Source organism: Pelophylax lessonae (assembly GCF_965119305.1).
Source record: "Pelophylax lessonae genome assembly, chromosome: 2".
Taxonomy (NCBI): domain Eukaryota; kingdom Metazoa; phylum Chordata; class Amphibia; order Anura; family Ranidae; genus Pelophylax; species Pelophylax lessonae.
The window spans coordinates 160504147-160518452 of NC_138769.1; the positions used below are offsets into that span (position 1 = coordinate 160504147).

The window sequence follows — 14306 nt, forward strand, 5'->3', positions numbered from 1 at the left end:
CAGCAACAGTTTTTCCTTTTGGATAAAGGTTTTTTTTTTGCATGAATGCATAAATGCTGATCATTGTAAGTACCAGTCAGTGGTAAATGGTTTGTCTCAAAACCAACTGCTACATTTGCAGGAGAGTTTTGTTGAAATAAAGATGTACTGGCTGTATAGCCAGTTAAAAAAAAAAAAAAAAAAAAAAAAAGTTAAGGAGCCATTTTTTTTTTTTTACTAACAGGGTTTTATTTGCGACAGATTTTGAATTTGCATGGAGGGGACTGGAGCCGGGAATACTGATGGGTGAAACAGCTTTCTCGCCGAGTGGTTTCAGGAGAGGTGCATCTCTTTGGGACTCTTGGAATATGGGAATTTGACAATTGAGTTTGTTGGGGCTTAAGTTTTTGATGTGTGTGAGATGCCGTGTGGGCTGTACTCTGCTCACCTCCAGGGCTGCCCAGGGGACTGCCAGAGAGAAGAAAGGATGGGCCACAGTGCACACGGATTGGCTGGTGCTAAAGCAGAGGGGGAGCCTTTCCGCATGGTGGGTCTGCTGGTGGAGGGGGCAGAGGGTACACAGGGTTGCCAATGTGTGGAGAGAAAGAACTTTGACTCTGCTGCTCTCTCTTACCTGGAGTAGAGATAGAAGATGCAGTTAATTCAGTAGCCCAGGCTGATAAAGTCCCAGATCCACACCAGTCCCTTGGGAGTAAAGCAGAGTTTAGAGGCTACCCGGGGCACAGAGGATGAATCTACAGCCCAGGCAGCTCTCCAGCTCAATCCTTCACTGCATCCAGCTCCTGCTATGGCCGGCGGGGTTGGAAGGACACACAGGCTGCTGAGTCCCTCACCACCTCACACTCCGCTGAGGCCTGACCCCCCCCTGCAACGCATAGGTGGGCTTCAAGGGGAGGAAGACCAGCTTGGCAGCGATGAAGCTCAGACATGGCAAAGAGCAAACAGCTCCCTGCTGGGGCATTGAGGGGGGGGGACAGCAGCCGCCTGAGAAGAGGAGCCCAGCACCGTCACACACACACACGGGGCCGGACATCGGAATCCCGCCCATCCTGCTGGCTGATTTCGGGGAAAACAGACCAGCTGGGGGGGGGGGGGGGTGGGTCGGCTATCCAGCACCCAGAACTGCTTTTCCAGTGCTAAAATTATTAGAAAAAATGTGCCTCCAGACGCAGCTATCTGGGCCCATATAGTTAGCACTTGGTGGTGCCCCTATCCTAAACTAGATTAGAAATTGAAGGATTGGGAAACAAGGATTTTGGGCACACTGATTTTATAAAATCAATCACGACTTCAGTTGACCGGCACCTTGATTTTCCGGGTATCCGTCGGCAGGAATCTCCTGATGCGAAGTATACTGTTTTGATCATTTTCCAATTGCAACTTTTCTGTACACCCAGTTGTATGTAAACTAAGGTCCACCATCTCATGAACTAATGTATTTCATAATGTAGACCATTTATGGGTCTTGTTTTCAACACAAATTTGCTTGTATTACCTTATGATTTTAATTGATATCTCAAATAAAAAGTGATTTTATAAAATCAGTGTGCCCGAAATCCTTGTTTCCCAATCCTTCCATTTCTAATGCTTTTCCAGTGAATTGGGCGATGAAGGTTGCATTGAGTGGGCTGATGGCAGCCCAGGCGCCACAATGCAGTTTCTGGTTCTAAGGGCGACCTGGTGCCTGGGGTTTGTCAAGCCCTGTTGTAAACCCTTCCACATACCCAGTGAAGTGACCAGTCTGAGGTGATACACAGATTAAACAAATACTCCTACATAAGTTATACCTGCATCTGCAGCGCTCTCCTCTACATCCAAAGCCCAGAATTGATAAAACTTGTCTGATGAGCTGTCAGAGTTAGAGTTAAAATTACTTACTGCAGAGCTCAATGAGGAGAGCGCGGATTGGAGAAAAGGAACACACCTCCTTTACTCAGCACAGAGTTGAGGCTGTCAATCACAGGGGGTGTGCTGAGTCCTCTAGTCACCTTTTGTCTCAGTGTCAGAAGGGACTCCTCAATAGCAGGGAGACAGGGTAGGAGACAGAAACAACATTTAATGCTCTGGATTGAGACATGTACACTATAGGATTAGCTTTGTTCATTCATGTCTGAGGGTTACAACCACTTTAAGGTCACCCAAAATCTTGCAGCAATAAAATATACAACACTCACCACTGTATTATATAAATGTTAGCAGTGTTTACTATAACCATTTGCTGACCGCAATACATCTATAGGTCACGCTTTAAAAGTGGTTTTACTGTTCAGGATAGCAGCCATAACCCTGGTACAATTCTTTTTCAGCCGGCTTTCTCATGAAACCATTCCGAAAGTTGACGCCCCCCCCCCCCCTCCCCTACTGCCGCTCGCCAGTGTTTCTCGGGCTTACAGTTTCTGCTGGTTCGCCCCGGAACAGACCCGACGGTGCGGCCAGCTGCTCCCACACGCACATAAAGAGTAGATAGTCTGTGCTCAACTATAGCCTTGGGGGACCCCCAACGACATGACTTCTGATCCCGGCTGGAAGTATTTATTTTTTTTTAAAGTAAAAGATTTTTGATCTTTTGCTTTTTGACCCCAAATCTCTTCATAAAGGAGGACCAGTCGTCCTATTACAAGGGATGTTTAAAGGAATAAAAATTAAAGGGACAATGTAAAAAAAGAAAAATTTGAAGGCGCCCTATCCCTCTCTGCAGAAGTGAATGCATAAGTCACGCACGCATATGTAAAAATGCTATCGCCCTGAACGTAAGGGCAAGAGCAATGATTCTGGTACTAGACCTCAAAGTCTAAACAGATAATCTGAAAAGACATTTAAAACGTCGGCTTTAGAGATTTTTAAGTACTGTAGTTTTTCCCAATTCCACGAGTGTGCACTTTTAAAGCGTGACATTTAGGCCCCTTTCACACTAGTGCGACTTATCCCGCGATTTTGGACCGCAAAATCACATGACAAGTCATTTTCCATTATTTTCAATGAGCCCCATTCATATCAGTGCGTTTTGAAGTCGCACCGACTTCAAAGTAGTTCCTGCACTACTTTGACATGATTTTAATGCGTTTTGAGGCATATAGCCTTGCCATTGCTTTCAAAATCGCGGCAAAGTCGCAGTAAATTTGCGTCGCATAAGTGTGAAAGGGGCCTTACTCGGCGTTAACAGCTTTCACATTATACAAAAAAAAAAATAAAATAAAATAAGTGAATTATTGGGTTTTTTTTTTTTTTTTTTAATGTACTTTTTCCCCAAAATAATTGTGCTTTCAAAACCATTGTGCAAATATAGTGCAACAAAAAAATTGCAACAATCGCCATTTTTTCCCCCCTATAGCCTCTGCTATAGGGGTTTACAAATACTTTTCTAGGAAAATACACCGATTTAAACTTGTAAACAAAAAGTGCCAGAAAAGGCCTGGTCGCCAAGTGGTTAACTAGATATAAAAACACAGAACATATGACCCCAGGCCTGGGTAAATTTTAGCAGCCAAGTAGTCAATAGCCGATTTTTTTTTGTTCCACAGTGCCTAGGAAGTGTCCACTGGTTCCTGGACTAGGCTGACTGCCTCCTAAACTCCGCACGCATCTCTCCACCTATTAGCTAAATATGTGCAGGGATCATTTACAAGTCAAGTAACAAAATTATATTTCAGTCTAATGGAATGACCCAGATTTAATCATTTTTTTGCCATCTGCAAAACCACTACACAGATTGTCACAAATTGTATAATATACTTCATTGTACAGTTTAATGCCTTAGAGTTTATAAGGTGATGCTCACTAATATGTAAACCTTAAACAGATTCCAACACTAGTCATGCTAAGTAAAAAGGTTTTATCAAGTATAAGGATTTGCTGCCTTCCAGTCTAACAAAGTTACAAGAAATAAAAAACACACAACATAGATTCACAACAGCAAATTCTTTAAAAGTAATTGTTAAACCATGTATAAAAGCACTAGGGTTGGTGCAGCACCTTGATTTCTACATAACTTTAGAATAAAACTTTTCCTACATGTGGATACCAGGAAACGTCCATACGTTACTACACATGCTCCCATAGACCAGCAGACGCACACCACTAATAACCCAACATGTAAGAACAATAGAATGGCATTCCAGGCAATGGCCTCTCCCACAAAAAGTGAACAGAAGCAGGATCAACATCCCAGATGGGAAGAGCTGGCCACACACAGATCAGTTGCCTGTTAACTGCAAAAGCCCAGTATCAATCCTACAAGAGAATACACATTCATCATGAATCATTTTGATTATCTCTTTAGTTTATTCAAACATTTATAAGCATATGGAAACATGTTTACATTTTCAGGACAAGCTTTCGGAAGATCAATGCCACTTTCTGGTCTATAGCTGCATACTGATCAGAACAGAAGGGGGGGGGGGGGGGGGTTATCGCCAAAGCTTGTCCTGAAACTGCACTGTTACTTCAAATGAAAAACAGTGTTAAGATTTGTTGAATGCAGGACTAATACAGCTACAATTTAGGCAACTTTTCATAATGTTTGGTCCAACTGTGAGATGCCAAAAACATTGGTGACAATTCACAATAACTAGAATGCCTGTTTATCTAAAGTCATCCTTTGGCCCCTTAACACTAGCGCGACTTGTCCCGCGATTTTGGACCGCAAAATCGCATAACAAGTCGTTTTCCATTATTTTCAATGAGCACCATTCATATCAGTGCGTTTTGAAGTCGCACCGACTTCAAAGTAGTTCCTGCATTACTTTGCCACAATTTGATTGCATTTTGAGCCATAGCTTTCAAAATCACCCTGCAAAATCGTGGCAAAAATCGCGTCGCATAAGTGTGAAAGGGGCCTAAAAGCTGATTGGAAGTAATAGTCAATACCCCAATCACAGGCCAGTGTGCATAAACATGACAAACTGAAGCAGCCCCTCAATGTTTTTAGCACAGAGGAAGCCTTCAAACTATCTGGCTCAGGGAACCCCAGCTAATAAATGACTATATCTGCTGCTCACAAGACATTAGTGGGATGGTCGGTGGGACAATCAACCTCTTTTGAGGTCAGTAGCAAGGAAAGAAAAGAAAAGAAAAAAAAAAAAAAAAAAAAAAATCACTGTTGATATTGGTTACTCATATGAGAGCTATAAATTGCTCATTGCTTAAGGAATCGTTAGCAACCCCTGAAAAAACCCTGTTTAACAAAATCATTATCACTGATCAGAATCGCATGGGGCATAATATGCAAAACAACCCCTGTATCTTTATAGGTAGAGGAATGATCCTTTGCAGAATAATCAAACCCACAGAAAAGCCAGAGTTTGAGAGAAAAGTTGTAACCAATTTCAATACCATAATCTGAGACTACAGACCTGCTCTTCCTGATGTCTGAGGGATCTCATTTCTAGGCCATGGTGTAGTGAATAGTACATAGTGTCAGATTTAAAGTAGAAAAATCAGAATAAATCCTCTGCTATACAGCCTTAAACATTTCTAGCAAATTGCTTGAAACAGGGATTTTTGGTTAACATATACTTTGCATTTAAAACAGAACTCCAGGCACACAACTAAATACAGTGTATATATATTTTCACACACTGTTTTAATCATCAATATATTTGTATACATGTCCATTCAATATATTTGTATACATGTCTAATTTACACTGCCCATACACTAAACCACAGGGCTCTGTGCAAGCTGCAGTGAACCAGCGGTAAGGGGCAGTGTGACGTTCTACCACACCACATACCTCCCTTTAGTACAGCTCCCAGCCCTGTTGCAGTGTAAACAGAGCACATAGAAAACAATTATCTGTGTCCTAGCAGTGATAGGCGTTCCACCAGTGTGGAAAAATCATGGTCACTGCAATATATGTGAACAGGTACTTAAAAGTGGAACTTAAGTTAAATTAATCGCTTAAGGATCAGGCCTATTTATGACACTTGTTTACAAGTTTAAAAATCAGTATTTTTTTGCTAGAGAATTACTTAAAACCCCCAAACTTTATTTTTTTTTTTTTAAGCAGAGACCCTAAAGAATAAAATGGAGATTGATGCAATACTTTGTTACACCATATTTGCGAAGCGGTCTTACAAACGCAATTTTTTTTATTTTTTTTTTTTTTTTTTAAATATACACTTTTTGGAATTAAAAAAGAAAACCGTAAAGTTAACCCAATTTTTTCCTATTATGTGAAAGAATGTTACGCCGAGTAAACTGATACCCAACATGTCATGCTTCAACATTGCGAACGCTCAAGGAATGGTGACAAACATTGGTACTTAAAAACCTCCATAGGCGACGCTTTAAAAACTTTAATAGGTTACCAGTTTAGAGTTGGAGGAGGCCTAAAGCTAAAAATATTGCTCTCACTCTAATGATCGCAGCGATACCCAACATGTGTGATAGTAACACCATTTCCATATGTGGGCGCGATTTGCATATGCACTCGCTTCTGCGCGTGAGCTCAAAGGGACGGGGCGCTTTAAATTTTTTTCTTATTTATTTTAACACTGTCCCTTTAAAACATTTTTTGATTACTTTTATTCCCATTACAAGGAATGTAAACATCCCTTGTAAAAGAAATAAGCAGGACAGGTCCTCTTTATTGATATCTGGGGTCAAAAAGACCTCAGATCTCATACCTACACTTAAAAGCAAAAAAATAGAAGGAAAAAAAGTAATTTTTTCTCAGCAAGAAAAAAAAAAAAAAACCTGCTTGCTCTGGTCCTCCAAGGCCATAGAGTAGAGTGAGGGCCATCTTGCCCTCACTTGACTTCCTGCCTAGGACACAGAAGGACCGGTGTAACGTTAAAAAAAAAAAAAAAAAAAAAAAAAAAAAAAACATACCCCGTGAAGAAACCATACCCTTGTCACTTCCGGTCTGAAACAGCTGAGCAGCGCAGCAGTGCGCATGCTCAGAGCCCCAGATACGTAATTGAACATGAAAGAATTTGAGAAGTGCGCATGCTCGGTGGGCATGAAATTATCAAGGCACTGTGTAATGTTATGCTTGCGGCGGGTACATTAAAACACTTCGGCTGCAACATCAATAATCTCCTCTCCTATCGCTGTAACTTCCCTCATCTCCGGTAATAATATAAAAGCGGTGGCGGGTGTATGAGATGTAAATGACGGCGATCGCGGCTCCGTGATCCGCTTTTATATTTATTAGCGGAGATGAGGGAAGTGACAGGGGAAGGAGCGGAGATGATTTATGTTGCAGAGGAGCTGTTTTAATGTAAGCGCCGCAAGTTTAACTAGCGCGAGAAATCCATACCCTCCGTAGGTGCACCGGAAGTGACGAGGGTATGGTTCTCACAGGTATGTTTTTTTTCACGGAACACCGATGCTCCGTGAAAAAAACCTACCCATGAAAATTTCATACCCTCGTCACTTCCGGTGCACCTACGCCAGTGAACAGCTGAGGTGCTTACTAGTGAGCATGCTTGGAGGGTATGAAATGTTCACGGTAGTGTGTTATAACGTTACAACGCATCAGCACATTAAAACATCTCCGCTGCAACATGAGTCATCTCCGCTCCTACCCCTGTCACTTCCCTGATGTCGGCTACTAAATGTAAAAGCGGATCACAGAGCAGAGATCTCCGTGATTTACACAACATACACCCGCCGCCGCTTTTACATATACTAGCCGAGATCAGGGAAGTGACAGGGATAGGAGCGGAGATGACTCATGTTGCGGCCGAGCTGTTTTAATGTAACCGCCGCAACAGCTCATGCCGTCTAACGTTACACACACTACCGTCAAAATGTCATACCCTCAGAGCATGCGCACTTGTCAGCTCCTCAGCTGTTCCAATTACCTCACCGGGGCTGTGAGCATGCGCACTGCTACGATGCTCAGCTGTTACTGACAGGAAGTGACGTGGGTATGCATTTCTCACGGGGTAGGTTTTTCTAACGTTACACCGGATTGTTTTCCCTGCTACCAACGGCTCCAGTAAGCAGGAAAAACGACCAGGAAGCGGCAGGAGGGCACCTCTCCCACCGCTCATAGTGATCCCGCAGCAAATCCACTGCTGGGACCACTTTTTTGTGAAAAAAGACCCCCCCCCTGGGTGTGTAGAAAGATACCTGGGTTAATAGCAGCCAGCTGCTGCCATAACAGGCATTTAACATCAAAGTAGTGACGTAAATACGCGGCGGGCGGTCCAGAAGTGGTTCATGCAGATGAGCTACCATAGCTGGCCAAAGATGGATGAAAATTTAGCTGGCTCAACAGGGACCGGCTGAATATGGATCCTCTCTGGCTGTTCCTCTTTGAGAGGAGCTGACCTAGTGATCAACCCCTGCTAAACAGGACTGCTGGAGCACTGATCAGTGTATTTTGAGAGCATAGTAGGAGTTAGGGATCGTCTGATTATCGGTGGGGCCGATATCCACTTTTATTTATTTTTTTTAAATATCGGTATTGGCCACAACCCTGCCAATATTGCCATTTTTTAATGCTTTAGGTGCAGAGGAGGGAGTTGGGGTCTTAGAGCCCCCAATCCCTCCATAAAGATTACCTGTCATCGCCTATTACGGTCACAAGGGATGTTTACATTCCTTGGGACAGCAATAAAACTGCAGCAAAACCACACCACGTCTTAGGCGGCATTGAAAAACAAATAGCATCTGAAAATGCATTTTGCTGCGACTTGAGATCACAAGCAGATTAGCAGCTATCCAGCCCAAAATCCCAAAGCCTAAAAGGTGGTTACAATAAAAATAAATCTGAAGAACAAGCAGCAAATTTTCGATATTCGTATATTGTCTACACAACTTTCAACATTGATTCAGACTTTCCAAACTTAAATTTCCGAAGGCACAAACACCAAATAACTGGCTGAAAGGGGATAAAAAAAAAAAAAAAAACACCAAATAGTCTATGGCCAGCTTAAGGTTCCATTCACACCTAAATGTGGTGCAGTGACAGCTGCTGCACCGCGGTTTAAACTTTTGAGGCACGTTTTGGAGCGACACCATCATTTAAACGTACCTCCCTCTGCTCCAAAAAAGCTCATGTACCAAATTTTGGCACAAAGCCAAGATTGTTTTGGTGGTGCAATTTTTGCCGCGATTTTAACTAGTTTTGCCACACGACAACTGCAGCAAAATCATACCGTGTTTAGGGTGCCATTAGGAAAATGACGGCATTGTAAACATGCCACGTGTTTTGTTGAGATTCCAGTAAGCTCAGGTGTGAACAGTGCCTAAGGCTGGGCAGCAAAAGGATTAACAGCATATGATGAGCTCATTTGTCACTCTGCTCCCTCCTCCAATCAGCATGATCCTAAGAGTCCCTAACACCATAAACTTTGCTGTAGACTACAAGAGGCTGTCACCGGGCCAAACTCAAGTACTTACAATGAAAATACGCTGAATGGTGTATTGACAATAATTACAGGGTCACTTTAATGCGGTATCAAACCCAAAATGTATTATATTGCAGTTTACCATTCACATTGTGGCTGCATTCATTTTTTTTTTTTTTTTTTTTTTTTTTTTTTTTCGGACTTTCTCCCTCATCTGATCTGGCCAGTAACACCTTTTTTAGGCTCCATTCACACCAATGCGTTTTGTTCATACTTTTTGCAGAAATCCAGGACATTTTTTTTTTAACATGCGTTTCTATGAAATGTTCACATCAATGCATTTTTGGAAAGGGTCAGGGACTTTTTTTTTAAACACAAAAACAGTGCTTTTTTGGTTCAATAGACTTCAACAGAGAAGCTGCAGAAAGCATGTTGTGCGCCTTTACAATTTGAAATCTGCCCAACAAATTTAAAAAAGCAAGCAATAAAATTATTAAAAAAAAAAAAAAAAAAAAACGCATGTGAGCAAAAAATAAATAATTGCAGATAGCAAAGCAAAAAGCATTGCAGAAACGTTTAAGACCAACATGCATGGATGTGAACCAAGCCTAAAGGCCTGTACACAAGATACGAAAATCAAAAGTAAAATCTCGTCTGAACGATCTGCCGATTTTCGGATCGTTAGTACGGTGCTTTCAACAGTCAATTATGAATCTTCTGACGACAAAATCTGGATGTGCAGGCTATAAAATTTTTATCGTACGTCAACAATGTCCGATTTCCAATTAGTACAGTTTTCGTCCGAAAAAAAATCGTAAGAGCAAGACTAGGCACGCTCAGAAATGAAAGAACACATTACAAACCAATTCAACACATGACATCATTTCTGAAGTTGAATTCTGTTGTACGGGAATTTTCGTATGAAAGTAACCTTCACTTTTCATGAGACTAGCCTGCAAAAAAAAAATTTAAGAAAACGGACGCAAGATCGTTCGATAATCTGATCGTGTGTACGAGTCCCCCCACTCTGGATGAAGGAAAAACAGCAATGCTGTCCATACACTATACGAAAAATCGCTCAACCGCATTTTCAAATAAACATTCTGCTGTGAGAGCAGACGATGGTGCCATCATGTAATGACTGCTAAATCGTTCAATGGACATAAATCAATCTGTTTTTTGTTTTCACATACCTAGCACAAACTGTTCAGATGAGAAACATTAACCTTTCAATGTATCGTTCGTTAGAAAATTTCCAAACTTTTTTGGCTCAAAAACATCACAACCGATAACTAATTTGTGCCCATTAACTTGTCGAAAAACAAACGAACCGTCCAAATAACCGAATTTCGGCTGATTTTCCGTATGGTGTATGCCCAGCATAACAGTGCCTCCACTCTGGATGAAGGAGCAACAGCAACCTTTGGACAGCAGCATTGTCAGTCTGCTGAGAGGGGAAGTGTTAGAAGTACTTCCAGATTTACATACACCAACAAACAGAAACCAGCCTCCAACTCATAGTTTATAATCAGCAACAGGCTTTTGGGATAAAGAGTTTACACGAATTAAAGCCGATGACAAATGCCAGTCAGTGGTAAATGGTTTTTCTCATCCCTGTAACTGCTACATCAGCAGGGCAGCTTGCTCTAGCAAAACAAAAAAAAGGACTTATGCTGGCCATACACTTTGCAAAAAATTGTTTAAGATTCCATCCAGACTAGCGCGACTTGGTCGCCTGACAAGTCGCGGTCGGTCGCTCGCCATTGAGTAGTACAGGACCCGTTCTAATAGGAGCGACAAGTCGCTCCGACTTAAAAAAAAGGGTCATGTACTACTTTGGGGCGACCTGGAGGCGACTTGCATTGACTTAAATTATATGAAGTCTGTGCAAGTCGCGCCCAAGTCGCGGTGCACCGCGACTTCACAGGTCGCCCCACAAAGTCGTGACGCGCCAGTCTAAATGGGCTGTTAAAGCGGAGCTCCAGGCGAAAAAATCTACCTAATCGATTTTGTGGCCATCCGCTTGCTCTTCTTCACCTGAAAAGGAATTGGATAGTTAGGGTTATTTATTTATTTTTTTTTTACTTACCTTGTAATTGTAGATAGAAATACTCACCTATTTTCCACTTCCTCCCTCTGTGGCCACGGCCCACGCCGTCACTTCCGGTTTGCAATGATTCCTGGGAGCTGAACATCGTCGCTCCCAGGAATCAATGCGACGGCACCGGCCCCGTTTGTCACTTCCCGTGCAACGCCGCATTCCCTGCTAAACAGCTTCTGGGCATGCCCAGAAGCTGTGGAGGAATGCCGCGCCGCACCGGAAGTGACGAGCGGGGCCGGTGCAGGCGCATTCTGGGAGAAGAAGACACGGAAGAGGACGCAGAAGAGGATCGCGTCGGCTTCAGCTGCCCACAAGAGAGATGGCAACGCTGGAGAAGAAATTTTATAAGTAAGTATTAGCTTTATAAGCGAGTCTTCTTGCAGGCAAGTGCGACCCGGGACAGATCAGAGGCTAGCCATTGTGGAATGTACTAGCCCCGACTGTCCCGGGGGTATGTTCATTGAAAAAACGATTATGTGCCCGGAACTCCGCTTTAAACTCTCATTTGGACCATTCGTTCATTTTTCGTAGTTAATGGGCACAAATAGAAAAACGGTTTTAACTCTTCAGAGCATGAAAAAAAAAAAAAAACATACCTGAACAGTTTGGAAATTTCTGCCGAACAATAAATTGAAAGGTTAATGTGTTTCTCGCCCAAACTGTTTGCACTAGGCATATGTTGACTTATGTCCATTGAACGATTTATCGATCAAAATTCAGTCATTACATGATGGCAAAATCATTTCCTCTCATGGCCGAGAATTCGTTATAGGAAAACAGTTGATACAGGCCGGTGTAACGTGAGAATTACGTACACCGTGAGAAAAACCTACCCTCGTCAGTTCCGGCCAGGAACAGCTGAGCAGCGCGCATGCCCACAGCCCCGGATACCCAATGGAACAACTCAGGAGCTGACTAGTGCGCATGCGCACTAGTATGAAAATATCACGGTGTACCGTGAAAAAAACCTACCCACGCGGCGGTTACATAAAACAGCTGTGCTGCAATACGAGTCATCTCCGCTCCTGTCCCTGGCACTTCCCTGATCTTGGCTAGTAAATATAAAAGCGGCTCTCGGCTCAGTGATTAATGTTTTCATACACCCACTGCCGCTTTTATATTTACTAGCCAAGATCAGGGAAGTGCCAGGGACAGGAGCGCAGATGACTCGTATTGCAGCACAGTTTTAATGTAACCGATGCATTACATACAGTGCCGTGAACCGGATGTGACGAGGGGTAGGTTTTTCTCACAGGTAGGTAATTCTCACGGAACACCGGATCAACAGGTGAAAATAAAACAAATGCAGCCATCCTGTACAGCTAAGGCCCCTTTCGCATGGGACGGATCCATTTTAACGGACTCAGTTGATCCCCCTGTGAGCAGGCGCATGACAGGTTAGTCTCCACTCACTGTGCAGAGACGGACCTGTCAGAGTCCCACTCTACTTTATGGGGAGTTTGGATGAAAAACAGCCTGTCCGTTCTCATCCGATCCGCTGGAAGAATGGCGTATCGCCATCCATTCGTTATCAGCAGATCTTGGCAGATGTCCCCCTGAAAAACAGACTTGACCGGTCTGATCATGTGAAAGGGGCTTATGAATTGCCAAGCTGTAACATAATGTTTGCTTATGGGGTTAATACTGCTAAGAGAAGCAGTGGACCAATGAGCGCCTGTCACTCTGCTGTCTCCTCCTATCAGCATGCTTCTGGAACTCCCTGTAAGTCTGATCCCAAGACAAACTCCGGTACTTACAATAGAACTTGGTTGAGCGGTGTATGGATGCTGCTGATGATCAGGCTTGTCCTAAAACGAGAAAGACGTCACAGCGCTCACCTACGGAAGCAGCTACTCCAGCTAAACAATGGCAGGACCAGGCCGGATAAATGTGCTGCGTATAAGCAGCTGACTCCCTAGGATCGGTCCCCTCCGCCCCCGGCGGTATGCACAGTGCTCCCCCATATACAGATTACCCCCATATCCCCGGCCATGTCCTCACCTCCCTCCCCCCGGTGATGCTGAGGTCAGGCTCCCCGCAGCGGTCAGTAAGGATACTCTAGGCTCTTGAACGCCTCCTTGGTGTGCTCTATGACGAACACCTCTTCTCCCTCGGCGGGCGGCTCGCTCAGCGGCTTGGTCAGCGGGAAAGGCTTGCGGCCCAGCAGGGGCGCCATCCCGAAAGCAGCTCAAGGGGACGGTGCGTGTCTCCGGAGAAAACAACGGCCCTCGTCCGCGGCTGCTGGTGACGTAGCTGTAAAAGAAGACGCGCACCTATCACGCACAGCCCCCTCCGGTTTCCCGCCCTGGCCCCGTACACACACAAGAGAAGAAGGGATTGAAAAATGGCGGGAGATTCCCTTCCGCCGCCGGCTCCCTCCTCCTCCTAACCGTATCGCATACAACCATGAATACGCCGTGCGCCCGGCCACGCCTTCCGCCGTCCCAGCCGACGACGCTATTGGTGTTTAGAGAAGCCGGGTTTTCCCGTTCGCAGTTCCGATTGGCTGTTGTTTTCCGTGAACACGCCCCTTTGCTTTTTACCTTTCTTTAGCAAGGTTGGTTGTAGCGCGCGCTACGGGGTCGCAGATGTCACTAATATTGACTTTTTTTTTTTAATTCGAGGAACTTTATTGCGATAAACAAATATGAAGGCGACACGGACGTACTGGCGCTTTTATGTGTTGAATTTTGATTTCTTTTCCGGGGTAACCAAACCCACAATGATGACGTTACCAAGCCTTTCCCGCACACCAAAGCGGCCTATTAGTGAAGACGGGCCCCGGTGTCAGGAACAATGACAGCCTGCTGAGATTGGCAGGGGGGAGGGGCGGGGTTATCCAGGCTTCTGAGACTGGCAGGAGGAGGGGCGGGGCCGCCCGGGCTGCTGCTCTCATCTGATAG

The 14306-nt window shown here is 44.0% G+C and overlaps 1 protein-coding gene across 1 annotated transcript in view; it reads right to left on the reverse strand.

The window, feature by feature from the left end:
• The window catches only part of BAZ1B (bromodomain adjacent to zinc finger domain 1B), a 143758-nt gene extending 129934 nt beyond the window's left edge, over positions 1–13824 (reverse strand). Inside the window, exon 1 of the mRNA XM_082244972.1 lies at positions 13461–13824. Within this exon, the coding sequence (XP_082101098.1) occupies positions 13461–13579 (119 nt within the window). The 5' untranslated portion in view covers positions 13580–13824. The remainder of the gene's footprint in view (positions 1–13460) is intronic.
• Between the last annotated feature and the right edge of the window lie 482 nt (positions 13825–14306).